This window comes from Osmia lignaria, chromosome 8 (assembly GCF_051020975.1).
Source record: "Osmia lignaria lignaria isolate PbOS001 chromosome 8, iyOsmLign1, whole genome shotgun sequence".
NCBI classification, from domain to species: Eukaryota; Metazoa; Arthropoda; class Insecta; order Hymenoptera; family Megachilidae; genus Osmia; species Osmia lignaria.
This window is the reverse complement of record NC_135039.1, coordinates 13803503-13831409: the sequence shown is the minus strand read 5'-3', so window position 1 is coordinate 13831409 and position 27907 is coordinate 13803503. Positions and strand designations below refer to the sequence as shown.

Below are 27907 nucleotides of genomic sequence, written 5' to 3'. Positions count from 1 at the left end.
CGACTTGATTACGCCGCAAGAATAAAACGCCCTGCGATATTACCGTCGGTATAATTCCGGACGAAACGAGCGGACGTGAAACTTTATCAGCCGCGTCTGGACCGAGCGAGACCGAATCGATGAGTCTCGTACAAACCTGCCGCGGATATTGTCGAGTTTTTGCTCAATTTCCGTTCCCTTTATGATCGCCTTTTCGTCGAGAACCGATTTAATTCCTCGCGAACAAACACCGGAACTTCGAACGGATTTGGAACGAAGATTTTTGGAGGCCGAGTTCATTTTCACTGTGTCACGATTATAGAGAATTTCCGATCAAAATACCTTTCGAATTCCAGTTTTTTTTTCTTTTTATTTTTTTTTTTTAATCACAAAACTATGAAAGTTCCGAGTCAATAAACTGCGAAGCACATCGTCGAGTTTTTCGATCAATTTATGAAATATTAAAAGTCGAGTGATGTTTTCTACCCAAACTTTTTAATATTGCTTTTTCATCCATTTTTTAGAATATTTCTACACGTTTCACTTTATTAAACGCCTTGAATTTGTTATAATTTTTGTATTTAAAATTAATTTAGCACTATTTCTGTTTATTTAAAATCATTGAATTTCACAAATATATAATATTAACTAATGATTGATGTTTTTAAATATTTTTCCAGCAGTAACCATTCATTAAAGTCTAACGATATCTTCAAAGCGTGTTTCTAATGAAGATTACGAAACGTTTTCCGCGCATAACGACGCCTGCAATGGAAAATCCTCTTTCTAGGGACTTTTACGTGTTCACGTGTTTTATGTCCTCTCGTATTATGACTGTTGCGTGCTCCGACGACATATCGAGAGCTTCGTTGATGCACTACACGCGATACGACGATCTTTGAATCGATCAAGTCCTCTTAACGAGAAATCGATTTGCGGCACACTCGATTAAGATTGCATAGAACTCGGTTTGTTTATGGAACACTATGTGTAGAATCGTTCAGTGCTGAACGTTTGAATTATTCAGTAAAAAGAAAAATACAAGTTTCTGTTCAAATCGTATTTTTCTTATTATTTTAATTATTTAATGAAGCAGTAAAAGAAAATTGTAATTTCATTAATTTCTTGTAACATTCTCAACGATATTTTCAGTTTTCCAGTTAAAAGAACTATTTTCCGCTTGACGAAGAGTAACTGGCAGCTAATAGCGTTTCTAAGCTGAGGTGAAAAAAAAATTTCATGCTACCCCGTACTCAAAAGCTTTATCGGCAGAATTTAAATTTCCAGCTTTTAAAAGGTGCTCGCCGGATTTTAATTGGAGATATTTAAATTCCACCTCGAAAGAATACGTTAAAACTGCATGGGCAAGTAAAAATACTCTCACGTTCGCATTCTTCGTTTGCACAGTTAAATCCCGTAGATTTGTATCGCTATGTAGAACAACCAGAATTTCTAAAAACTAAAAATTGCGTACAATTGATTCTAATGATCATGACCCTATTGTTATAGTAAAATATCAGATACTTTTAACAAAATCTAATGCCATCCCATGTTTAATTTATCTGGCCAGTTACCCTCCCATTATACTTCTCCAACTAGCAAATATAAGTTCCTAGAGGTCTCTGCTGGCGCACTCTGACTGAGTCATACGAAGGATGCAAGAAAACTAAATTCCAGGCTCGATGATGAACCTTGGTTATCTAAGAAGAAGAAACCTCGTTCACCCCCCGATGCTTTCGAAGGCTTATCCGACGAATGCCTGCACGGTACGTATGCATGAATACGTATGACCCGCATACGAAATGTCAGAGGTTGCTCCTTCCAGAAAACAGCCGAGTGTGCTTGTATTCCGCGTGGCTCGCTGACAAAATACGTGCTCGCGAATAGGTCGCGTCATATTCAGAGAAAATAAAGCAAGCCGTGTCTGGCCGCGCGCGTATCGCTTATTGGTATGCCAGTGACACGCGGGTCCAATTTCGTTACCGACGTCTGCGAATCGCTGAATATCATCTGCTCCATTGAAATTCCGCCACGGCTATGAGACGCGATATCGCATTTGTCTCCCTGACTGCGTTACCTAAACGACCGCGTTTTGGTAGCCCTTGTTCCGACCCACGAACGTGACTGCCTATCGATGAGGATCATCTGTTTTTTCCTCTCAATCAGCGCCATCTCGTTGTCACGCTAATCATTCACACCTGATCATCCTTGCTATTACAGAGATTAAGTTTAGGTTAGGTCTATCATGATGAACGGTCGCCATATTCTAAAACGAACCTAACTGAACAGATCATATTTCCCCTCCAGTTATGTGAGTCACCTAAAGTGGTAAGTCAGCCTGTATACGATAAATCTATAGTCACATAAACATCCGTAGTCTATCGATCAGCATACCATCTTCATAACTCACACTCGCATGGTAACAAAGACATAGCAATCATAAAACACACGGGGATACAAGTACAAAGAGCTAGACCAACCGAAATAGAATCACCGGCAGCATCCGGGCAGACAGGAAGTCTCAGCAAAAGCAATAGGTCTCCCACCCCCTAATAGCCGATCCATCGAAGGCGAACGGCTCGTAGGCCGATCAGTCGATGCTGCCGCGTGTTTTCCTGCGCCGACAGAGAGCGAATCATTGCGAATTCTCGTAATTCCCTTCCATCTAGTAGAAGGCTGGTTTCATGCGGGGGTCAGGAGGGGTGGTTCTCTTTCCTACGGCATGCTGGAAGCACCCAGGGGCAATTGAAACTCACGGCCATTTACTGCATTTCAATAATGGTTTCCCATCCTCTCGGACCGACCTCTCCGCCACTCCCCAAAACCCCATTCATCCCCATCCCCAACAGGCTGCGTTCCACGTACGTGCAACAACACGAGAGGTTGCTGCACGGCTCACAGTCGATTTACCGTGAGCTTTATGGAACACACTGACTGCGAGGGTGAACGCAGAAGTAACCAATGGCTAACTATCTCGTCTACGAACGACTGTATTATTCGCTTCAGCCTAGTACCAGCCACGTGCCAACAACGTGCTGCTGAAACCTACGATTTTATGCTTCCTGGAAAAGTCGTTCGGGGATTCGTGTATCGAAGGGTACAGGCATTGGCGTAACTAGGATTTTTATCTATAGGGCCTATAGCGTTTATTTGTCACAAGGTCAGATTTTACAAACTGACAAATATTTTCTAGTGTTGTAGGGATGGGGTGCCAATCTACATTCTGGAATGGACGAGCGGACCCATTCCAACCCCTGCCTAGTCACGCGAATGGATCCAGGGAAAGTACAGCTGTTTCTTTTCGATTAATTCGAAGCGAAAAATTGGAACTGAGGATTATATAAGGATTTGATACTTATAAAAAAGAGATATTACATTGAATTAATTTGCCCGCCATGTTTTTCCATTAAGACTCAACCTAACCAAACCTAAACCTAACCTAAGTCCCACAAAACGAAGCAAGAGTGCTCGGTATCTCGTTCAGCCCAAATAATTGAGATGGATATATCATCCTCGTCGTGTCAGCTTCCAACCGATACGGGGATTCGCGTACGAAATTTCGTGAGATTCGAAATCGTACAAAATCGCCCGATGGCAATAGCGAAACAAATTTCACCCATTAGCTGCCGACATAGGATACGTGTCACACGGTGGTTGTCATCGATACAAATATCTGCGAGAGATACCTGTCCATATTCCGGCCGACCGGTGAATTCACACGCGTGATGAAAAAAAAAGCTCGTTCGCGTAGAATTGTACAGCACGTGTTCGAACTACAATATAAATACCACGGCTATTTGGCCCGGGTCGTGTTAACGCTGTAAATTGGTTGTATAAAAACTGGACAATTTGTTGGAATACACTGAGATTACAATCCGACTCCAGTCCTCTATCTAAAAATCTGTGCCTCGTTGAAGAATTCACGAAAGTATACGAACGACGTTGCAATTCATATTTAAACGTTGGTACATCAGTTCGACGCTTAAAGTTTCATGGAAATTGTATAATCAAATAACCGGAGATCATAAAGTTCATTAAATGTTCATACTCGCTAATGGATAATATTAAACTGTAAATTGGTTGATCCATTATTTCTTCCAACAAAGACCAGTCATTTCGTATTTCATATTTAAACGATTAAACTGTGCCAAGATAAAAATATTGTATCACCGTTTGTCCAGACGGACTCATTTAAAAGTAAATGAATAATTATTAGCCGACACTTTCCAATATGGATCATGTCCGAGTGGATATATATCCCGACATTTCGTCAGAATTTTAGCTTCACCAGAGGTCAAGCAACACCCAGGTATTTCCATTTACCTGTTAGTTGCTGACTATTCGAGCAAACTGTGCTCGTGTCACGGATCATTGATCATCAATGATAGGGATGTCTTAATTGGTTGGTTGACTATATTGTTGAGGTTAGGTGGCGTCCCAGGTAGGGTTAGGTGGTATGCTGTTAAGGTTAGAATATTCTTAAATTTCAGCTACCTTTTCTATTAATAATTCAAAAATAGGAGACACTATGTTGCAAATTGGTCTAAGGTACATTGTTTATAGTCTTCGGTTCTAATTATCACTGTCAATGTGTTCTAATTAACACACTGAACCATATAAAGAAACGGAACCGATGTCTACGGAATCGAAGGTCTAGCACGAACCCCTGACACTTGTGTAATTGGCAAAATTGTAGCGGGACTAAAAATGTGGAAAGCTGTTCCCTCTGAAACAGCTGTTACCTGAAGGGCAGATTCCCAGGGCTCTCTCGTGTCTGTGCCGGACAGTGCGAGAGTGCTCGTGGATTTAAATACAATAACCCGAGGCTATTGTAAAAAAAAATAAAATATATGTATACACGGTCGCGTGTGCGCGCGGGTGAACACGAATGGCCAGGGCTTTATGCATGCGGCTCGATCGGCGGTGTTTCCACTCACCAAATAACAAGTATACACTCGAAACCCAATCACGCGTGTTATCCCATATTCTGCTGACCATCACAGCTCTCTTCGAGGATCCATCGTATCGTTGATCACGCGTGTACAGGTGCACCGATATGCTGAGCCAGCAAAATCGATTGCATCGCTTTCATGGCAATTTTTGGCCTCCTTCAGGATACGTTCTTCACGTGGCGGTAAGGGTATGTTTTCCCGTGACGGTAAATTGTGACTTTTACTTTTATGCCACGAAATGTCGTGGATAGTCCGATTGCCATGACACTGAATTTTGTGTCCTGACTTTTACTTTCGTGGCAGAAAATGTCGTCTGTCGAAAATCGTGGCAGTTGACTGAATTTCAAATGAAATTCAATGTAAAGTGTCTTTATTTGACTTTTCAATCATTCAAATGAAAATACGCCAACGCATAATGCCGGTGAAAGATAATCCGGGAGAAATAAAGAAGCAATATGGTAGAAATTATCGTATGATGGATCGCTTAATCCACAAAGTGAATTTCCAATATTAGCTGTTCGACGTTCGTCGCGTTAATGCGCCATTAAATTATTAAAAATCGTACGGGATAAAAAAACAAACGATTATGCGCTATGGACACGCGGATCAGAATGATGCTCTCCCTACTGGCATGGGGGTACTGTAGGAATACTAAACATGTGTCATCCATTAGACAATCCGCTGTATCTACAGGGCTTGTTACATGCATGGAAATGCGATTACACCGCATATTACATGCACGTCCACGTTTGCATTTGCGGGGAAATATATGTGTACAGCGTACACGACCCCTTTCCTTCAGCGATTGCTGCTTGATTCCCAAGGGTGTATGGTTAATGATGATTCCACCTCATCTTCCTTTCCCCTATACGGGCTCTAAGATTTCTGAACGTGTCTTTGCAAGCAGATTACAAATTTGTTTTGCTGCTTGGATATTCATATACCGGGTGACCCACCGATCAGAAATTACTAGATCCACAAATTTCAACGTAACACTTTGAATACCAAAATTATTAATTTAAAAGATGTTACAATTAATTTTTCAGCTCTTTATAAGGGAAAAGATAACAGAATTACGACGATAAAAAAGGGATATCTAGAAGATAATGTTCCACGAATACTATCAGACGCAGCATAAAAGAATTTTCTTTTAAGACTTCGCGAGAGGTGTGAGTGATAAGAAGCACAATGGTCGGTGTCGTTTCAGTTGGGCCACCGTATATTTTTCCAAGCGTGCGGTAGAAATGTGCTGCATCGCCGTATCGATGCAATTCGCGTCTGATTGAACACGAAACAGTGTTAGCTAAGTTGAAAAAGGTCTCTGAAATGGAAAAATATTTCCTAGCTCCCTGTATGCCTTTGCCTTTACGTAATCTTTGATGCGAGTACACGTCTCAATGGGTTTGAACGTAGTTACATGTACGGCAAAATTCTTTTGTTGAGACTGTTCGCAATTGTTCGTTGAATACAGAAAACAGAATTGCAGGACATTGCGATTGAGAAAAAATAGTGAGAAACAGTAACGAAGAAAATATCGGTTCTTTATTATTTTAAACGATTTATTTTACAAATGCACAGGTGCTCCAGTCCTTGAGTCGTACAAAACGAATTGATAGGTTTAGATAGAGTAAGCTATAAACAATGTCTCCTGTCATTTCCTCTTTGCTTTCATCTGTACCCTACGGCCCTTCCCTAATCTCTGCTTGACTTTTCCACCGCCCTTTTTCTTCAAATCTTTTCCATGCTTCGCAGGCCTCTTATATTCCGAGACATCGGCGGAGCTGTTTCTTGTATTTTTCTTGCTGCCACGTTTCTTACCGCCGAAACCGAATTTGACGTCTTTCATCTTCCTCTTTGCCGCTATCCTTGGATTAATTGGTTTCTTTTGCGGTTTCTTCTTTTCATCCAGGAAATCAAGATCCTGTCTCATACCCTTGCGATACTTTTTAACTTCTTCCATTAATTTTCTCTTCTCTGCATGCTTCTTCAGAGTTGCTTCTATCTGCATCTGCTTCCCCACTTTCCTTTGTTGTCTCAACTGCCTTATCTTCTCTGATCTCTGTGTTATCGTTTGTTTCTTCATTAGATTTTGCCTAACCTTCTGCATGTGAGTATCTGATTTGGCCATTTCAGCGAAATAGTCTTCAGGTCTGGTTGTTGGAATTCCAAGCTTCTTCAATCGTGCGATACCATCCATGACTGCACCCTGTGCTTGTCTATGAAACATTGTCTCTCTGCGAAAATCATTCAGAACAGGATCCTCTGCTGGATCATACTGAGGTATTTTCTTATTTCCTTTTAATTGCTTCGCGCGTCTCACTTCCTGTTCCTGCATTTGCAGTGCCAATTCTGGCGCCAGAGGTGCTGGTGCATTTGTCAAATCTAATCTCTCGACCCATGGCAACTTTAACTTAATAGCTTCTAACTTTTCTTTCATAAGATTCTAAAATTTCAATCATCTTCTCTTCATTTTTTCTTAAGGAATAAACATTTATGATACCTATAAAATTAATCATGAAATTATCATACTTACCACACAATTTTTGTGCTGTTTTTTGGTTTGCTCGACCACTACATTCAGACCAGGTTTTAATAAACCCTTTGCATAAGCTTCTCGTAACTATACACGTGAAAAAGAATAGGTTAGGAAAAGATTACTTATAAGTATTTTAAAATTCATGGAATATTTACTTCTTCATCTGAACTGTTGTACTCCGAATCAGATTCAGATGATTCTGACGCTTCTTCAACATTGTTGCTCGCGTTTTTTACCTTCATTGTTAATAATTAAACTTACAAAATATATAAACAGACTTAAACAGCCAGCACCTCAATACCATCTACTGGGTGTTCTGAACATGTTTTAACAGAGTGCTTAAATGATATGTAAGGAATTCTCTGAAAATTCCTTTCTAAAAATACTTAAAATAAAATGTGAAAAGCATTCTGCTTCTTTAAATAATTGCAATTATGTATGTACATAAAGCCATCATCTATCCCCCTGTTGTTTTACTTTATCATTTTGATATGAAATATAATGAATTGCATTATTCAAATTATCATAAATAATTAACATGAAATTCCTTTGCATATGGAATTCTCAAGTTTTGATATTTATATATTTAACTGTAAGAATAAATGTCATAATAAATTATCATCAGTTTCCAGCATTTCTTAAGAAGCACTACTGATAGAATAAAACTATCGCATTTTATCAGCTGTACAAATAATAAATTCAAGTATCTTATCTCTGGATCTACGACAAAAAGAAAATGGGAAGAAGGTAAACAAGTTTCGGACCAATCCAACAGCATTTTCATTCTATAACTGTGTCTCAGCGCGGAGAAATTTCGTGAAGCTCCTGCCTGACATAGTTCTCTATGTACTCTATGCTAACATTTTTTGTCACAGCTGGTTAACGACAGCGAAACATCATGACGGATAGTGATAAGAAACCGATGTCACGCTTACTGAAGCTCGCTAATAAATTTAATTGCTTCTACCTGTCGGGTAAGTAAAATCGCTGGAGGAATCGTGTACCGTTCTCTCATACACCTCGACTGCCTGATTTTTCATTGAATAGTGCATAGAAAAGCGTGGCTTTCTGTCCTGTCTACTGAGATATTGATTTGGAGTCTGTTGTGTATTCGTTCTCATATTTTTGCACTGAATAACAAGGAATACTTTGTTTTTTATAGAAACATGAATGAGTTTTGCAATACTTCTGTTGGAGATCCTTTAATTCCCTATCTGATGTAGTCTTTTCTTTTTATATTAAATATTTTGAGTAAATTAATGGTATATGTATATTTACTGAAGTAGAATGTATATCACATAATTGTATAATTGTTTCTATTTTTGATAGAAATGAATATAAAAAATAAAGTTTATGATAATTTTAAGGCCTTACACATTATTTCTAATCCTTTAGTACTGAATAATATTGAACTATATTTCTGTATTACTACATATATTTATGTCTTGCCTAGTTTTTTATTCCTTTCCCATATGTTTTTATGTTCTATATTTTGTATTATGTTATAATGTATGAATAAAGTATATATTTTATGATTTATCATTAGAGTTATTCAGGAAGATTATCATCTATATATGTGTACAATTCTTTAGGTTTCCATGCAGGTGAATGCAGGGCTTTTGTTGTTGATGGACAACAAGTTGGTCTTGTACGTCCAGATGTTATGAAAGAATTGTTAAATCATCCTCAGGTAATTGCATGCTAGTTTTTATAACTTCACAAATAAGAAGGAATAACTCTATAGAAGCTTTAACTATCTTTTTATAGGTATTTCAAGTACACCCTGAATATGTGCAACTAAATCCTGCATTTCGAGATTATTCAGAGAGAAGTGCTCGGGTTGAGGAAGTATTAAGAGAATGGCGCGCAGGTGAGAAATTTGTAACATTAAGGGGATGGAGGGAAGAATGTTACGAAGTACGTGCACAGTTCAACACTCCACCATTATTTAAAATGGATCGATCAGCCACATGTATGTATGCTATTTATATGTTCCTCTATTAGAAAAAAAAAATTATTTCTAATCGTTAATGACTGTGTAGGCTTATTTGGAATTCGAAAATATGGTGTAGATATTAATGGATATGTTATGGATCCTGTCAAAGGATTATCAATATGGTTACAAAAACGTAGTCCAAATAAGCAAACTTGGCCCGGATACTGGGATAATATGGTGAGCGGTGGGTTAAGTGTCGGTTATGGAATTAATGAAACTGCTATAAAAGAGGCTGGAGAAGAAGCCAGTATTCCAAATAATCTAATTGCTAAACTAAAAAGTGCTGGTTGTGTATCACTCTTCTTTGAAAGTGAACGGGGCTTATTTCCCAATACTGAATTTGTATACGACCTTGAACTACCGCCAGATTTTGTACCGAGTAACAATGACGGAGAAGTAGAGACTTTTGAATTGCTTCCAGTTAACGAATGCTTAGAAAGGATATTATCTTCACATTTTAAAACAACATCTGTACCAGTTGCTCTTGACTTTTTAATTAGACACGGATATATCACAGCCGAAAATGGTAAGTAAATATATGATGACTAAATAGTAAACTATCGTTCAGATCTATCATAAATTTCTTATTCTATCCATTACAGAGCCTAATTTTATAGAAATCGTGGAATTGCTTCATGTACCTCTGCAAACGATGTACAATCAATCGCAGAAGAAATGTAAAATATCTTCAAACGGCGAAGCGATTGAATCTTTAGAGAGAATTTAAGTTTGACTAGTCTTTAACTTAAATCGTGTTGGAATTAACTGAATTGAACGGGGTTGAATTTCTTTCATAGTTTTCTCATATTTAGTCAATTCTTCGTAGATTTGATAGTAAAATGGTGCAGTTTTATACTTGTAAGACTTGTAAGATAAATTACTAAATAATAGTTCAAGTATTTCATGAAACATTCTCAACTTTCTTACGGAATTTCTTATTTCATATACGAAAATACGTAATTACAATAACTATAATTAACATCTTTTATTTTGTTACAATTCAGGTAGTTTTGATGTAACGATGAAAGTATTCGGTAGATACGATTTTCGAATATCTAATGCAGCAAGAATGTTTCAGAAAACGAGCATAGTTATCGTTTGCTTAAGAACAATTTTACAAAAAGTGATGTACACTTTAATTTGCGGACCCTAAGGAATTAATTGATTGTAAAATTCACATATAACATGTAAAAATAATGATGTATTCTTTAGGTAATTTTAAACGAATTCAATTTATACACATAACGTTTGAACGTTTTTAAATTTCTATTGTATCTTCCTTTTTTTGATTACTACGAAAACGTTGAACTGAATTTTGCACAATAATCTAATGAAGTTCTTGCCGATTGTACGAGCGTATCCAAGTGGAACGACTTTTGATATACATCGATGTCAAATTAGAAGTATTATTAATACAGCATTCCAGAGTATAGGTTTACTACTAAGATTTCAGTTTTAAGCGATGAGAAAAAATAATAATAATAATAACAATAGTTTTTTCTAACGTTTGTACTAAACTTGTACACTTAACAATGGAGTGCATAGTACCACGGCAGCAATATCCTAATATTCTGCGTAGGATTAAGGTGAAAAAAAAAAAAAAAAAAAAATCTCATTCACAGTATTATGGACGTGAATGCACAGTATACTGTTTGATATGTTTAAAAAAAGAAAAAGACAAAAAACAAAAAATTTATAGACGAATTTATGTCAACGTATGTGTTCTATAATCCAGCTATTGCTACCAACGAAAAATGCTTAGACCTAGCATTTTCACTTGATGACTTTTGTGAGGAAGGGAACAAGTGTTCGTATTGTTTAGTATATGTGATGTAGGTAGATTTTTTAATTAAAAAAATGGCGATTGATATTGCAGTTCTAATCAAGCGATATCATCAAATTGCAAAGGTGATGATTGTATAAACAGCAAACACAAAAATACTTGGAAGTGTTTGATCCTTTTCAGCAAAAATTGTTTCTTAACTGTGTTTCTTTATATACAATTAATTCCTCTGTTAATATCTGACTCTTTTTTAGGAGTTCACGACTGTTGAATATTTATACAATGCTTTGTATTGCTTACATTGTATATGCCTTCAAGCGAAGTAACTTTTATTTTAATACTAATCAAGTGTCTGTAAGGCTGAGAGGTGTTAGATATGTTGGAATCAAGTTATCAAAGCTGTTATGAAAACAGTCCGTTTTGGAATCAACATTACAATCATTGTAACTGAAATCTGCATTGTGTAGAGGTGTGTGAGAACCCGAAAATGGCGGATCAGTTAGGGTTAGGTGGAGAATATGTTTTAAAGATCAAAAGTATTCCACGAAAGCTCAGGATTTCTAAGAATTTCGAGGCCAAAATTCTCAGGAATCCTGATATCTTCAACACCTGAGAATATTTTTGGGACTCGACCCAACCAAACTCAACCCAACCATTCCTGACCTAACCTTACTCGACCCGACCATCAAGTTCCCGCTATTTTCAGGACTGTTTTACAGAACTTTTCATAATTCTACCGAGACTAGAATGTTTACAATAACATATCTCGTTAATGTAAATGCTTCTTTCGTTGCTACTTTCTTTTTTTCATTTCATGCCCGAATCATAAGTGAGATTGAAGCAGCCTAAATATACTCTTAACATTATGTAGTTTTATTTGAACTAACACAAGGCGTTAAATAAGTTTACTACTTTTGTAACGTAACATTGTAATTTAATACTAGTCATACTCGTCGCCTTATTATTTTAACTTTAATCTGGTCAATCAAATTTAGTATCTACAATATGTTTAAGCGATAAACTAACAATTTCATGATATAACTGTTTTGTGATAGTAATGGGTAAGGCTGGTCATACCATTTAATGCATGAATCAATATCGTCAACGAATAAATTTCATCAAATTTATAATCGTTTGTGTTAGTAGTACCTCGACAAGTATCATTTCGCTCAGCTCAGTATAATTAATCATTGTATGATCAGTATACGAATATTATGGTTCATATGTTTCTATTTTCTTTTAACAATACTAACGATTCAAGTAAAACTTCCATAGTCATTTTCATGTATTGTATAAACGTTGTACTTAATTTTCATGGTTGTTTGCAGAAACTGAATTACTATGTATTCTTTACTGTAAGATATTATTATATAATCATTGAACAAAAAAAAGAGACGTATCAGTTGCAAAGATGTATTAACTCAATAAATAAAGTTCAGATGCTTTGTATTTTATCATTTTATCCTTCTTATAGTTTTTGTACTAATAAACTAACTTCTAATAGTAACAGATTTTTAGCTTGCGATTCCTATTTTCTTTTTTAATTTAAATGTCTACTAATGTATGTATATTAACTGGATCAACGAGGGAGCTCAAAAAAAAAAAAAATAAATAAACGAATATAGTGGATGTTTGGTGGGGAGGCTCGAAGAATTAAAACTGGATCGTTTCATTCTTATTTTGAACACCGCGGAGGAAACACGTTTCCGTGACTGGTGTCGGTTATCAAATACACGTATCTCTAATTCATTACAAATTTTTTAATCAATTATGCTCAATTAAACGCGTTTGTAAAGTTGGTGAATAAATTTTGTGATAAAAGTGCGACGTATCAACCTGTTTAACAGGTATATTCAATAAATACTAAAATTTAGAGACTGTTCACGAACTGTATATATTTTTCTGATTGAATTTCGTTCGTTAGTTATGATTTTATGAATTTTTTGAAATATTGTGTTACGAGGTTGCGCCATATCGCGAAACTTTCCAGTTTCATTTTTAACTTCTCATTTATTTTTCAAAATTTGTATATATTTTAGTTGTACATAAGAAATTTGTTTGCTTTTTATTCTGCTAATTTTTTCAATTAAATTTTTCGTATATAGTGTGCAAAAAAATTAATTATGTTATAAAAATATCCTGCGACTAATACATTATTATTAATGATTGATTCGATCGATTTGAAATTGAAGTTGAGTAATTTAATTTTAATTTAATTCATTTCCGGTTTCCTCTATTTCATAGTGAATTTTTAACAATGGATTCTACGACAATTTCATTGAAAAAGTCTCCTTTAATAGCCACGGGATTTTTCTCAAGATCAGAATATTTCACACATTGGGCGATCGGTAAGTTTATCCTACATTACTACTGCTTTGTAACTGCTTTGTAATAACTACCTTATGTACCTCTATTAGCACATTTAATGATACTTTTCCATAATATATTGCAAATAAAGTTCAGTTACGAATATTTCAACAAGTTTAAATACAGTTTTAGTTGATATACTTAGTAGAAAAGTCAGAAATGCTTTCAGAATAAAGAGAAACATATATTCAAATAATGGCCGCTTCTAGAAAACAAAATGTATTTCCACTTACCTTTTTTGAATGATGTCTGCAAGTAGTTTAAGCTGCTGATAGGAGAATTTTGCTGTCCAAAAGTGTTGTTCCATAATCCACGTACTCACAGTCCAACAAAACACTTATATTACACTATTAAATACACTAAATACTATTTTAAATTGCATCGAATATAAGAGCACGCCGTTTCAAAGTTAACAACCGCGAATTACTAACTTCCTTCTTGTTCTTCCGAAATATCGATATGTTGACGTTGCGCTTCGATTGTTACTTCAACGATTCAAATTTTTAGTTCGATACTGGAGCAGTGACGCGCATGCGCGAAGGATACGACGAATGGATACGGCAATATTTTGCGTCGTGTCACTGCTCCTTGTGTATTGAGTAATAGTTGTGGTTCAAGAACAATGTCAGTCGTGGTAGGACGAAGAATTTTAACGCATTTTTGTAAAAATCATTTGAAGAAGTTGTCGACACGGACAAGAATCCTTGGGTTTACTTCTGAAGCTAAAGAAAAGTCGCTTAACCTAGAAGATGCAAAACCTGGAATACCGGCTTCCGAAGCAGGCAAAATTTTGGCAGCCGTGTTGAAGAAATTCAACGAATCCCTTATTGTAGAAAATTTAGAATCCCCCAAAATGTTACAAACAAACGAAGTAAGAGCATGGTTTAATAATTAATCATTTAATAATTTATTTTAGGTTTCAACTCCATGGATTTTTTATTCCATATTATAATTTATATTGTTTGTGGTTATTTTTTATGATGTAGACAAAATAATATTTAGTATTTATAACAAAACAATTTTCTCAATAAGTAAGGTTCAGAATATAAGACATAGACACAAAGCATCTTTTTCATTGTCAGGTTCTTATTGATGTTAATTACTGTGCTCTCAATGCATCAGATGTTTTATTATCTAAAAATTTATATACATTTGAACCAACTTTACCAATGGTTCTCGGTTATGAACTTGTTGGGAAATTGGTTCAAGTTGGAGAAGAAGCAAAAAAGAAAGGGTATAAAATTGGCGATAAGGTTATTGCTCTTAATAAAGATCGTTATGGAGGTTTAGCTGAGCAGTGTGTGGCAGAAATTGCTGTAAGCAGGTTTTGTGTATTGAAACATCCTTGTGTTTTGCATCCGATTGTAAGTTAAATTTATAGGATGTTTGGAAAATACCATCTGAGATAAAATCATTGGATGCTATAGGATTACTTGATGATTATATTACTGCTTTGATTGCTTTAGAAAAAAAAGTTAGCCTCCAAGAACATGATATTATGTTTGTTAATGTTGGTGTAAGTAGTACTGGGTTGGCAGCTGTTGATCTTGCAACAAATGTTTTCAAAGCTCAGGTCGGTTTAGCTGTTGTAGAATTTCAAAGATAATTGGGTTGCATTGTGAATTAGGCAATTGTTTATTCAGGTAATAAGTGTTTGTGCTACCGAAGATGGTGCAGCACTTGCTAGGGAAAAGGGTGTGCTTGCATCTTTTAAATTTAAAGATCGTACATTATTAAAACAAATTGAGGAAGTAGCTGCTGACAAAGATATTAAAGCTATTTTTGATGATGCTGATGGTAAATACCTTAAAAAGATCCTAAGTTGGTGAGTCTCTCTAAAGAAGATGAAAATCATGAAAATAAACAGTGGTAGCAACTCTGTTGTACTTTTAGCTTTACTGATATCTACAAACCCGATGCAACGATAAAAGATTTGTCACGTGACGATAGTTTTGCCGTGGTATTGCACCATCTTTCTCGCGAAGGTATAAAATTATTATAGAGTTAGTCGTAATTTGATGTAGGACAACTTGTGTAATGATAGTTTTTGTCATTAAGGTAGGGCAATAATTGCTGGCACAGCTACAATTAAATCAAATGATGAATCTAAAGATCAGGAAGGTAGTTTCAGTGTTACTGGATTAAATTTAAGAGAATTTAGAAAGGCAAATCCTGAAACATATAGGTATAATATTTTTTGTAAAATTACAATGTCCTATGAATTTTGTTTTGTATAAAGCCTTTAAGAATAAGTCATTGAAAATTGTGTCAATTTTAATTAAAACGGAAATAGCTAACAAAATTTATAGGACAGAGTTGATGCTTACATTAGATTTAAATCACCTAATATTTATGTGTTTTAAATCAGACAAGCAGGGGATGATATCTTAGAATTTTTCGAGGAGGGTTTGATTAAACCAACATGTGTATTAAATGTTGGATTACTTAAAATAAATGATGCACTGGAATTTATTGTCAATAAGAAATTACCAGGAAAAGTGAGTGAAAAGCATGTGATAGCTTAGTATACATTCATCCAACAATAAAATAAATGATGATTTCAACTTTACAGGTCGTTATTGATATAAAAAATAGATAGGATAATATGTGTCTTCTATATTTACAGTATTCAACTATAAATCTCAAATCTACATAAATGTTATAATCACGATCTGTTGAACTGACATATTGCATTTTCTATGGGGCATAATAAGATTTATAGAGATATTGTTGTGTAAGCATGTAAGAGCTATAAAAATATGTTAATTTACACTGTACAATATTTTTAATAAACCCTTTTTACTTTGCTATAATTGCAACAAAGAGACTAATTGTTTCCTTGTGTGCTTTGTGGTGTGTGTATTGTCAGATTGAGAGTGTATGATTAAATACAGGATCAGCAAAAACTACCACCTGAAACAACTCATTATCCATTGACTGTATAGTTATTACAGGTGGCAGTTTTTATTGACTCCACCTGTATAACATTCAAAGATATTTAAGGGTGGTTCTGAAAGAAATTAGAACGATAAGTAGTATAAGGAATCTTAAATTATAAGTCAGATAGTATAGAAAATATTTAGAAGGAAAGAGTGTTGATTTTTATTCCCATCGCCGTTCATGACAGCCGATATTGCAATGTTCCAAGGGATTACGTGTCTCTGTAGGACGTTGAGACAACAGAAAATTGCACGCATACGATTGTTCTCAGGTAGCCGTGCTATACTAACTTGGTCGCGGTCATTATCGGTTGCTCAACGTCCTTTTATCGAAACTGGAACGTTTTGTTGCTGTGCTACCGAGCAACACACGAAACTGCGAGTAAAAGTCCTGAGAACGGGTCCCTCCTGTGAAATCGTCGATTATAAATAAGTTCCTCTAATGGTAGCGAGGAATTTTTTATCGTGTTTTTATAGTTCGGTTCGAAGAGATAAAGGAAAATGAGTGTTAGCGGTAGCACAAAGTTGCAGCCACTTATATCGATCTTAATCTCTATGACGCTAATGATTTATAATTAAAAAGTGATTTTTATACGTCCAACGTCGAATCTGATCGTTAATCATAATTTAGGTATGCGAAGGAAAGGTTATCTGGATTGTGTAAATTGGTAACCTAATTTGGCAATTTTTAATGCAAACTTGTAGTACGCATATTGACGCCATGGGTGGTCTTTGGTGATTGGTACTATGAGATTTAGCCAAATAATTAGAAAATGATGAGGGAAAGATGCCATTGCTCAAAAAATCATGGCATGTTCTACTGATCATGGCAATTAGTTACTTAAATTCTGATCTCATTTATCCATTTATCCTTGAATGTATCCTTTACATTATACTGCACAAGGATACGAGCCTGTGTAATTTATATACAGTTACTTCCACAACATCCCACTCAAAAGAACCATTTTTCACTCGGCCCACTCCATCATACATTCCCGAAAGTAGCTTTCATACCGACTGACCCACAAAGTCGTAAGTGAACATTTATCTCTTCATCGGGCGCATATTTTTCGCCATCCTCGTCTCCCATCCAATTTCACAACGACTTGTTTATTCTTCGTCTCTTTCATTCAACTTCAATCCCCTATTGTTCCCGTTAGACGGTTCACGTTGGTTCGGGGCCATAAGTGTATGACCACCTTGGAAATTTCTGTCACTTCGCGAGGAATGCCCCGCTTTTATTCCGCCGCGATGAAGGCCAATTAGAATGCCTTCGTGTCGTTAATCATACGGTCGCTCTGTCTTGGGTTCAAGGTGGCGCCTAGCGGGTGATCGTGTGGGTGTGGTGAGTGCGATTTCAAAATTCAATTGTCCAGCCGATACACGGGGCTCCTTATGTAAATCCTGCTGCCACTGCTTTCTCTATAAACCTTGCGAGTCGACGTGTCAACGCGGACGGGCAGTGGGTGATTAGTTATTCTTAGTGCACAGTGAGGGTCCAGCGCTGCTAGGCTAGTAATGGGTAACTATAGTCGCTAGGGGTGGACTAGGACTTAAGGATCTCTCGATAAAGATTTAATAGAACGACTTCAAGTCCCTACTGGGGGACTTCCCAATTACCTTCTGGTAACGACTGTACGAGTCTGAGGAGTTGGTATGTGGGAGGTGTAGGCTTAGCCCCTTGCCTCTCTCAGCCCCCTTGCTGACCCAGGTGCCAACTGATCAGACTCATATAGTACTTCCTATTTACGAGTTCTGGACAATGGAGAATGAGTGACTATAGCCACCCTTCCTAATTAACCAGGGTTGAGTAGTGGCCGAGTATAGTGATCCTTAGTACCCAGTGGTCTCCTAGAAAGCCAAATGACCCTGGTCTTTCTTGGTACACGGTCCTGAGTAATGAGTCCTTAATAGTGAGTGACCACAGCTATCATTCTGATGACAATTCATCCTCAATAATGAAAGCGTTAGGTTTCTATCAATAAACAAAAAGTCTGTAGGCCACAGAGCACGGTAATCTCAGGAAGCATCTCTCCTATTACGATGCACGTAGATATACGATCTTTCAATTAACCGCCGTTAGGAGGAGGAGAGTTACGGACGATCTGCTTGCCAGATGTCGGTGGCGGAGGAGAAATAAAGGTTCCCGGCAGATCGAAAGGACAGGTTACATAATAAGACATCGAGCGCAAAAAGTCACGGTTTCTCGGTACTTTCGCGTCGCGCACGCTCGAAACTGCCCGTTCTTCCTCTTTTTTTCTCCTGTTCTTTTTCAATGATTCAACGTGCGCCGTGACACGTTGTCTCTACAATTTCGGCCGCCCTCCTGCTGCGGTAGTTCTTTTATCCTTCAAGGATCGGGAGGAGGAGTGTCGAAATCGAGCGACGAAAATGGCACCGCGACACAGTGGTTCGAATGGCTGATTTAGGTGGACAAAAATCATTTTCGAATTAATAAAAACTAATTGCTTTTATGTAATCTAGAATAACCATTGATTAAAATTCTAATATTGTAAGACCTTCCAGCCTTTTCGTAAATGTGTACAGACTAGGCAAAGTACTATGTAAGAGCGGACAACTCATCGCTAGTCAATCGAGCGCATTTCCATGGTCGACTGGAATATGTTATAAGTTTGTTAAAATATATCAGTTTTAATCACCCCAAATCATCAATTCCTTTCTTGTATTTTTGTAAATCGATCTTCGAGTTAGGTTATTATTTCGTATGAAAAATTTTCATAATGTAACGATTCGTCAGTGTAGAAGTATATGCTCCACGTCGTTCCACGTGATGAAAGTTGTACCTATGAAAAGTAGAGATTGTCTGCTATATTTTAGTACCATACTCGATTTGCAAGAATTTGCAAAAATATGCTAACTGTTAAAATGAAGTTAACGCTGACGCCAGTGACATATATTGGTACATACAACCGATACGCCCGTCAATTAGTGGTCTTTTTTTTATAATTCACAGTTTATATTCCTGGTACAACATGCCAGTAACTTTATACAAACTGTTTTACCATGCAAAAGATATAATTCAATTTTTTATTGTCCCTATTGGGCAAATGTCGGAAGAGGATCAAGAAGCACGCCATAAAGATTCAGAGAGAGACACACTAGAAAAACAACACGATTCGACACTAGTTCGAACTTGTTAACAATGTTATTAGTTACCTCGGACCCGTTAATAAATACTTTTCATGAAGTACCAACAAAAAAAAACTCAACTTGTTAAGCGCCGAGGTATTTGAATTATTAGAAACAGACACAGATGTAAGTGACTTGCAAAGAGGAATTGTTAGTACTGCTGCTGATGAAGATGAACAATCAGAATCGACTGAATGTTCTTCGGGTGCTAATGACTCAAGTAGCGAGTAAGTTTAGTTTGTAATATAGATTATTATGTATATTCATATCTACATTTTTTTTACCTCATAGCTACAGTGCAATACCGCAATTTTATTTTTTTTCCTTTAATTAGTCATATTTTTATGTAACAAATGTTTATATTGAAATAATAACACAACACAAAACAGGATTATTTTCTAAGGATAAGAACCCCAAATAAGCCAAAAAGCGTGAAAAAATATTTTTCGAGTGCGATTCCTGACGTAATTTCGCCAGTTGATTAGCATATTCGGTCCAACTGTATCCATTCTTCATCGAAATTGTTCCGATGAAATGCTTTGATTAATTAGCCTGCTAGGGAGGATTCATGAATCTCCATGACAACCTGGTGATCGCTGAATAGATGAATGATTTAGTAAAACTGGTTTTATCATGGAGTTTCATCTTTCTTTGTATCATATAAATTTATATTTCAAAAGTAATTGGTATTTGGGTACTGGGTAGTGAGATTGGATATTGGGTGCAAATAATTGCCCTATGTACCCATTGCGTTATCCCGTTAGTGATTGTTCTATTACCCATTATATCCTCTGTTACGATTTTTTTTTTTTTATTTAACAGTAACTCTATGTGTTATCGTACACGTCGCGAAACGAGTGGGAGAGCTTACGACAGTTCGCATATCCGCGTGGCAGTAACACGACATTTGTCGCTCTGTCTGCAAGAACGATAAAAGGAAATGGCCTCTGGTGCCGCGCGTGTAGATCTGTACAATCACTCTTGAGAGAGAGCACGGTTCACCTAGATATGCTAATATGATTAGAAAAGAGCAAGGGACACTTGCAAGGCTTTTCTTTCGATACAACCGGTAAATTGACCGTTTGATATCGGGCCACACGTGCGGGCACGCAATAATTTTGCATTTGTCGAAATTATCGATGGCTGCCGTTGACAACAGGCGCCTTTAGAGTTTTTCCTTCAGTGGAAGCTTGCTGTTACTTCCGGGTCATATTAAACAATTTTTCTTTTTTAATAAAAAATTGTGTTCTGTACTTTTACTTCAATAAATCATTGGTTACGGATAACCTGAGTCGTGAATTTACACTTTCAACTAATTTTCCGGTTAAAGGGATTATTGTTTCCTGGAATGCAGCTTTTGTTCAAATTGAGTGTCACACGTTTTTCCTCCTTATAGTGTTTCTAACAATTACCGCAGGAAACGTTTCGTTCGAAAGGCGATAGGCTGTTTTATTAACATTCAATTCGATGCACGTATTAAGCGTCAGCCTGTAACTAAAATTGCAAAACTCAAGATTTGCGTAATACGAAAGCCCGTGTTTATTGTCCCGAAACACTTTTTGAACGAATGGTGACTATTATTATTTCTAATTACGAGTATTCTGGTAAAATACTACTACTATTACCATTAGCATTAGTATGAGTACTGGTAGTGGTATGGGGTAGCAGGTATTGGATACCGGGTACTGAGTACTGGGCATTGGATGCCGGATACTGAGTATTGAGTATTGGTTACTCGGTACTGAGTATTGGGTGTTAAATATTTGATACTGGGTACTGGTATTGGATACTAGGTGTTGGATCGTACTAATAATAACTGTCATAATTGTAATCCTCCCAAATTATCCTTATTCTACTCTTATTCCAAGCTACAAAATTAGAAAGTTCCCTCAACCCCCATAAAACAGTCCAAATTAATCCACCGTCATTACGAAGGCCCATGAAAGATCTAAACGGAAAATTGCGAACAGTAATGATAATTATGATCGGTATTCTACGAGTTAGTATAGTTGAGGTACGGTCAGCAGTAATGTTACGACAGAGAGCCAGTTAATATTATGCAGAGGCTATGGTTGGGCCTGGTATTGTTGTGTCAGTCGGTTCTGGTAGCACGTAGATAGTTACGATGACAATAGCCGGCTGTTACGTGGCATTGTGAAATGATAACACTTTCATCGAGCACGTTTATGATCATTAATCAACCACGGATGACATTGGAGTTTCGTCTCCGGGTTATGTCTGCTTCGTGACGATTTAATCGAGATGTATAACAATTTAGATTTCGTTTAGATAAAATCGGATCAATCAATAGTGTTGATCAGTCAAAGGAAATTATTGGTACCATATTGGGAATCCTATGAAAGAACTTATTTTACATTTTCAACTTATCTTTGCATATGGAATCATCTTAAAATCCTTCAACTATTTAATTAATTTTCGCATTTAGTGGGCAACTATTTTGTCTGTCTTGAGATGAATGACAAAACCACGGCCCGTAAAACAGTCACACACTAATAACTGGAGCAAAACGTTGTGTAAGCCAGTGGGTGGCCGCCTTTCTCTGCCAGCTTTAATGCGATCCCTGTATGCGAGAACACCGATTTCTGTATCCAGCGGATCAGATTCTTTTTACGCGTGGACATTAGCCGGCTTTGTGTAATAATTAGAACGATTGAACGATCTTTTAATTACGCACCATGCTGTCTTAATTAAGGTCTGGTTGTAGTAGTAGAATACGGGAGTACGAAATAAAGTATGCAGTTCTTAAATGCTATCTCTTAAATGTAGACCTTTTTTGTTAAGGGTAAGTGTAGGAAAAGTCCACCTCTCGGGCGGCGGACCATGGAGAGAGCTCCAATTTTAATTTCATTTTCATTTTCTTAATTTTATACTGTTCCTTTAAAAATTATTCTTCCAACATATGAAACCCTTTCGTTTAAAAATGATACATTTAACTTTGGGGTAAGATTGAAAATTTCGTTTATGAAATTAATTTTCATCTCAGAGTAGCCAATGAATTAAGGGATGTTCTTTTCATCGAAAATGGTTCGACTCTCGATCGATCGATGGAATTCGTCTGAATTCGAGCAGCGAAACAAGAAGTAAATGTGAATTGTCGCGAAGGCCATCCAGCTCACTTTTCCCTCGCACTTTTCTCAGCTGATTCTTGGCACTCGTTTCACTCCCTTGGCACTCTCTTTCTCTTCGCCTTCCTGTCTGTTCTATTTTCGTGTCGATTTATATCCCGTCCATGGAAAAGTATGAATTCCATACAAGATCTCAATGCCATTCAATTGATTTTCTATTCTTCTTTTCTTTTTTTTTCTAGAACCAGAATCTATTGTTCTCCAGTCAATCGCTGGAGGCATTGATACCTTTATGATTGACGGATTTGAGGGAACATGGCAAATTGATTTCATCGATCTGATTTTAGATCTTATTTATTTAATACAAAGCCTCAGATTCAGTAGATTCCAAATTAGACCTCGACATAATTTGAAATCTCCGTTTTGTAATTAACTCGAGGTACGAATCTCGAAATTACAATTTCCTAAGTGGCACGCGTTCACCAATATAAAAAGAGAAAGATCATTTTGACAAAGAAACCACGCCCACGCTGTATCTCCTATCATAATTGACGATTTCGTTAGCGGTTTCTGCAGTCGATTAATCTACATCTCAATCGGTCCCGTTCAGTCAAGGTAACTCGACGTATTTAATCGTTGGAACGCTTGTAAATCCTTCGAGAAAAATTCGATATTACCGCTGAAAGTCTGTTCAAGCTTGTAAAAAATTGCTCGACAAAATGATTGGACGTTTCGTATGTAACATATTGATCACTCTTCTCGCCTTTCTCAGTTCTCCTCTTATTATTTCTCGGGTAAGCAGTGATTATCGTCCGAAAAATGAGCAGTCAATTTTGATAATTCATGTTATCCAAGTTTTTTCTCTCCTGATTTTAAGATACTGCATCCTTCATCATAAATTGCAATTCTTCATCAGAGTATGATGTTCAAAATGGATTCTCTGATTTCCAATCTCATATAATATCTTGTAGATCAATTGTTATAATAAAAAAGTGATTTGAGTGTATTTTTCATTTTTTTAAATCGCTAGCTTGTTTAAAGATTTCTCTAATTATATCAGAAAATTGTAAATCTTTTGTGGGCCATTGCCAGCCTCTCGTAGCATTGAACTTGATAAAGATTAAAGAACGGAAAAATTTCCAAAATTCTCGCCCCCGCACCGAAACCGGACGCCAAATTATTTTTTATAATCGGTACTCGAGGTATCCTTGGATTTGGTATCCCTTCCACCGTCGGTAACAGAGTCACCTGAAAGACGAAGCGAGAGGGAGCGAGTTCACTCTCCAACAGGCGTGAGAGAGAGAAAGATGGCGAGATTTCGTGCTAACAGGAGGGATAAGAAACCCATGCACGTACTCGGTTTCCAGTGGAACGACTTTAGTCTGACGATCGCTTCCACGGAGCGAGGTTGACAGATCCCGAGTTGTGTCCTAAGAGGCCGTGCGTTCAAACTCAGCGAATTCAAATTTCCCGCGAGTTCTCCAATGAAATAAAAATAGAAAATTCCAAGAAGAAAGTGTATGTTGTATCCGCAAAGTGATCCAAGGAATCATTTTCGTTCGACGTATTCGAAAATTGATCCAGGAAACTCACAATACGCTCTAGCTGCCTCTAGAGCCTTGGTCCAGAGTGATCCGTGGGTCTTTCAGGTGGCACGTGCCGGTTTTCTACGGCCTAGGAATTCGTGACTGGAAGAAATCGGTAAAAGGACGTGTTCGTCTGTGGTTATTTTCGTGACGGCGCGGAGAGAAAGTGTTGTTTAGTCCGGTGACGCGATATCTCCAGGTGGATACCGATCTATCCCAAGGAGGTAGAAACCGGTGGCTCAGGTTCATCGAGGATCGATCGAGGATGAGAGCACTCACGTGCACCGGGACAGAATGAATTGTGTCCATTGTGAACAGCGAGCTGTGTGCGTTAACATGCGCAAGATCCTGCGTGCTTCCAGGGACAGATAGCTCGTACTGTGGTGGCCCATCCGCGGACACAAGTGTCCAGAGGTCGTCGAACGTATACTCGTCCTGGAGGGATCGTTGAGGCTCGCGGGATACCTCAGGTTCGTGATCTCCTCTCTCGCTGACCGTTTTGACCCCTTATCTTATGATGGAACTCGAGTCACTGATTCGAATCCTTCAAGTTGTCTGTCCTACTCAGGAGGACCAACAAAAGATGCATTTCTGGGATTTTTCTTTTTTTTTTCTTTTTTTGAAAAGTCAATTTTTTAAATAAATATTTGTTCCTTCTTTACATATTTAGGGTGACTTATAAAATTAACTTGGAAAATATTTAATGAATCATTGAAGTTTCCAGAAGCTGGTAATTTATGTATGATACATAGGAAAAACAAGTTTCTGTGATCATTATGAACACCTGATTTGTCATACAGGAACTTGTAGGTTGATAATTATTATGGACTATGTATGGTCTATGACGTAGACAATTATGGATTTTTGTCATTAGCATTAGTGGGATGGGTTTATCCATAAGATAATATTACCATTTATGGCAATTTATAAATTAACAATTTTTCATAAAGTAATTTAGCATATATGGAACTTTATAGTTGAATCTGGATAACTATACTTGTATGCATGTTCTATTAACTTTCTTTGTTACTTTTAGATTACTTGCAACTTTCTAGTAAAGCACTACAATGATCTTTTAGATCTCTGTTATGTTACTTCCTAATCATTAGAATACAAAGTTGTTCATTGGCAGTGTACATTATTCAACAGGACATGAAGATGTTTGAGTCACCACATTGAGTTTGAACAAGCTTGTAGTATTGGCAGTTTAAATTAGCATTTCTCAGAGCCTTTAACTTCCTTTATTTGAGACTTTCTTGTAAAGCAGTCTACCAATTTCCTTAGATCAACTGTGGTGATCTTCTTAGTAAAGTCTACTATAATACTTTCCCGTGATCAGAATATCTACCACTTAACATCTTACATAAGCTCCTTAGCCTATTTCATAGTAATTTTCTTATAAAGCAGTTCAAAAATCGCTGCACATCGATTAAGACATAATACTTCTTAATCGTTTAAACACTATCCACGCATCGGTACTTAATAGCATTTCAGATATTTGTGAGTTACGACATTGGACTTTCATTAGGTCATAGTTATATAATAGTAACAAGTTAGAGTGTTTAGTAATTTTATCATAATATTTCTTCATATATCGACACTTAATTCCCTTATAGACAAATTTGGTTCGTAAGCAGATCAGTTCCAAAACCTTGGCTCATACTGTTCAGAAATCCATAAATTATTCCTCCCATAGATTTATGTAAGCTCCTCACTGAGTATGACCACTTTACCTCAATTTTATCATCGATTTCTGCCTTTCCTTTCGAATAAAGTAGTCCATCGATCAATTAGGATAACGTTCTCAATAATACCTCCCAACAAGTAGAGTACCCCACATATAGCTGCAGCAGCAGGCCACTTAATAATCCATAGACATCTCTAAATTACCGTGTTGGACTCTGCAAGAGACTCCATTAGCGAGCGCAGATTTTCCACAGGGAAGTGTGCGCTGAAATCAGGACACAGCGAGCAATCAATTACACCGTGTTGCTCCAGAAATGATCCCCGGCGAGACCGTGGTTTGCATAAATCGCATCCGAGCCCAAAAAAAGGCCCCGTGTTCTCGGTAAATTAACGCGGAACTGTCTTGCCGAGCAAGTGTTTCCCTGCTATTTTCCCGGGGATTGGGCAATGTACAATCGAATCGCTGCCACGCATCTATCCAGGCTAATTTATTGCCCATCATTTACCAGATCGGCTGTGTGGTCGATGGAAAAGGTAGTAGGATGGTTGAAACATATGAGAGTTACTAGATTCCCCTAGGGCGCCGGAAGTTCTTCATTAATTCTTCTACAAAATTTTGCAGTATTTTTGGTTTCAAATTGTTGAAACACTCAGTGTCTCTTATGGAACCGCTAGCGCCACTCAAATATAGGTTATGTATAACCTTTAACTTAACCTAACTTAACCTAACCAAACCAAAATGTGTCCAATTGATTTACATGGTGTACTCAGATACATTAGGTATTCTGTTTATGAACATGACACGAATTTTAGAAATGTCCATAAGTTTGACAATATTTCAATCGGAACATCATGAATTCAACGTTCATCCAAAAATGGTTACTCACTTATTAACACAGGTGTTAAAGATCCATTACAAGACAGAATTGAATAAAAATTCGATTTTCACGCTTACCTAAACATTTACAAAGATGTAGACACGTTTTTGAGGCACCTTCTGTAGACTTTGTCACGGATCTTCACGGGGGATCCTAGCACTCAGGCTTGCCACCTGTTGCGTAAGAAATATACCCAGATTGGCAGCGAGGAATCTTTATTTTTGTCTAGCAATGGCGGCGTGGCATTAAGAAAGCGTGTCTCGACCGTGTCATTGATTGATGACTGCGTGAAGACAATTCAGCCGCGGATAGGGCTGGATCTTGTTTCCTATGAAATATCCGTGAAATGAAGACCATAAGTCTTTCTACAAATATGCATATACAAGGTGTACCAAAATTGGTGGTATACAAAGTGGCATCTTATTTTTATTAAATCTAATCATTCTTTATGAGTTGTACCACCTGTCTTAGGATGTTTCTAGCCTCTCATTCTTGTCTGAATGTTAAATATTGAATAAAATCCTTGGAATCTGAATTTGTTAACCCTTTGGTTCAATGCAAGAATGCTCTATTGATCTGTGAACCGATGATGTGGCTTTGATAGGGACGATAATACGCGAGTGGTGCTTTGATTTATGGTGGCTTGCCATGAAGTGAAACGAAACTCTTAGATTTCTCGCAGTTAGATAACGTCGGGAGAGAATGCTTTCTTGTTTACGCCGCAAGAAACGCGATCCTGATTGCATATCGGCTGCAATAAATCCAGGGGATCAATAATGACTAATGTTCGTCGTAACGATTTCTATTTCGCCAAGATGCTGGGCGTTAAGTAAAAAATTAAACATTCTTCTCAACGATACAATTCATCATACACGATTGTTAGGTAGTGTTTTCAATGCGATAGGCTAAGGGATAAAACGATAATCAAATTTCTTAGAAGTAGAATTGATAAAAATCTTCTAGGAGTTA

At 37.0% G+C, this 27907-nt stretch overlaps 5 protein-coding genes across 11 annotated transcripts in view; 3 read left to right on the top strand and 2 right to left on the bottom strand.

The window, feature by feature from the left end:
* The window catches only part of LOC117606700 (uncharacterized), a 259654-nt gene extending 232533 nt beyond the window's left edge, over positions 1-27121 (bottom strand). Inside the window, exon 1 of one of the 2 annotated variants that reach the window (XM_034329491.2) lies at positions 27016-27121. The gene's annotated coding sequence lies outside the window, so the exon portion shown is untranslated. Of the gene's footprint in view, positions 1-13846; positions 13947-27015 lie in introns of those variants that run through there. The other variant, XM_034329497.2, reaches the window with a different exon arrangement.
* On the bottom strand, positions 6583-7856 carry LOC117606704 (putative rRNA-processing protein EBP2 homolog). Its single transcript, XM_034329512.2, has 3 exons — positions 7623-7856; positions 7465-7551; positions 6583-7374 (listed from the first exon to the last, which is right to left on the bottom strand). The coding sequence occupies exons 1-3, from the start codon at positions 7707-7709 to the stop codon at positions 6583-6585; spliced, it is 966 nt and encodes a 321-aa protein (XP_034185403.1). The 5' UTR covers positions 7710-7856.
* LOC117606703 (uncharacterized) lies at positions 7072-12862 on the top strand. 2 transcript variants are annotated; one of them, XM_034329509.2, is made up of 7 exons: positions 7074-7211; positions 8093-8214; positions 8343-8441; positions 9060-9157; positions 9235-9439; positions 9510-9989; positions 10066-12862. In XM_034329509.2, the coding sequence occupies exons 3-7, from the start codon at positions 8366-8368 to the stop codon at positions 10188-10190; spliced, it is 984 nt and encodes a 327-aa protein (XP_034185400.1). In that variant the 5' UTR covers positions 7074-7211; positions 8093-8214; positions 8343-8365; the 3' UTR covers positions 10191-12862. The 2 variants fall into 2 exon arrangements, with proteins under 2 accessions (XP_034185401.1, XP_034185400.1); XM_034329510.2 differs by lacking the exon at positions 8093-8214 and having other exon boundaries at positions 7072-7211.
* LOC117606701 (quinone oxidoreductase-like protein 2) lies at positions 14137-16433 on the top strand. Its single transcript, XM_034329504.2, has 8 exons — positions 14137-14484; positions 14696-14929; positions 14995-15186; positions 15257-15438; positions 15507-15598; positions 15672-15798; positions 15982-16111; positions 16186-16433. Exons 1-8 carry the CDS (start codon positions 14236-14238, stop codon positions 16210-16212), a joined length of 1233 nt encoding a protein of 410 aa, XP_034185395.1. The 5' UTR covers positions 14137-14235; the 3' UTR covers positions 16213-16433.
* Positions 24170-27907, top strand: part of LOC117606699 (uncharacterized) — a 32733-nt gene continuing 28995 nt past the window's right edge. For all 5 annotated transcript variants that reach the window (XM_034329489.2, XM_034329487.2, XM_034329490.2 and 2 more), the window contains exon 1: positions 24170-24844. The gene's annotated coding sequence lies outside the window, so the exon portion shown is untranslated. The remainder of the gene's footprint in view (positions 24845-27907) is intronic.

Excerpts from the sequence above, each read along its gene's own strand:
- LOC117606704 (XM_034329512.2), bottom strand. The coding sequence starts at position 7,709 with ATGAAGGTAAAAAACGCGAGCAACAATGTTGAAGAAGCGTCAGAATCA. Across the intron at positions 7,552-7,622 it reads ACAACAGTTCAGATGAAGAA|TTACGAGAAGCTTATGCAAA; the intron begins GTAAATATTCCA and ends TCACGTGTATAG. Across the intron at positions 7,375-7,464 it reads AACAGCACAAAAATTGTGTG|AATCTTATGAAAGAAAAGTT; the intron begins GTAAGTATGATA and ends TTGAAATTTTAG.
- LOC117606701 (XM_034329504.2), top strand. The coding sequence starts at position 14,236 with ATGTCAGTCGTGGTAGGACGAAGAATTTTAACGCATTTTTGTAAAAAT. Across the intron at positions 14,485-14,695 it reads AAATGTTACAAACAAACGAA|GTTCTTATTGATGTTAATTA; the intron begins GTAAGAGCATGG and ends TTTCATTGTCAG. Across the intron at positions 15,187-15,256 it reads CAAATGTTTTCAAAGCTCAG|GTAATAAGTGTTTGTGCTAC; the intron begins GTCGGTTTAGCT and ends TTGTTTATTCAG.
- LOC117606703 (XM_034329510.2), top strand. The coding sequence starts at position 8,366 with ATGACGGATAGTGATAAGAAACCGATGTCACGCTTACTGAAGCTCGCT. Across the intron at positions 8,442-9,059 it reads TAATTGCTTCTACCTGTCGG|GTTTCCATGCAGGTGAATGC; the intron begins GTAAGTAAAATC and ends ACAATTCTTTAG. Across the intron at positions 9,158-9,234 it reads AATTGTTAAATCATCCTCAG|GTATTTCAAGTACACCCTGA; the intron begins GTAATTGCATGC and ends ATCTTTTTATAG.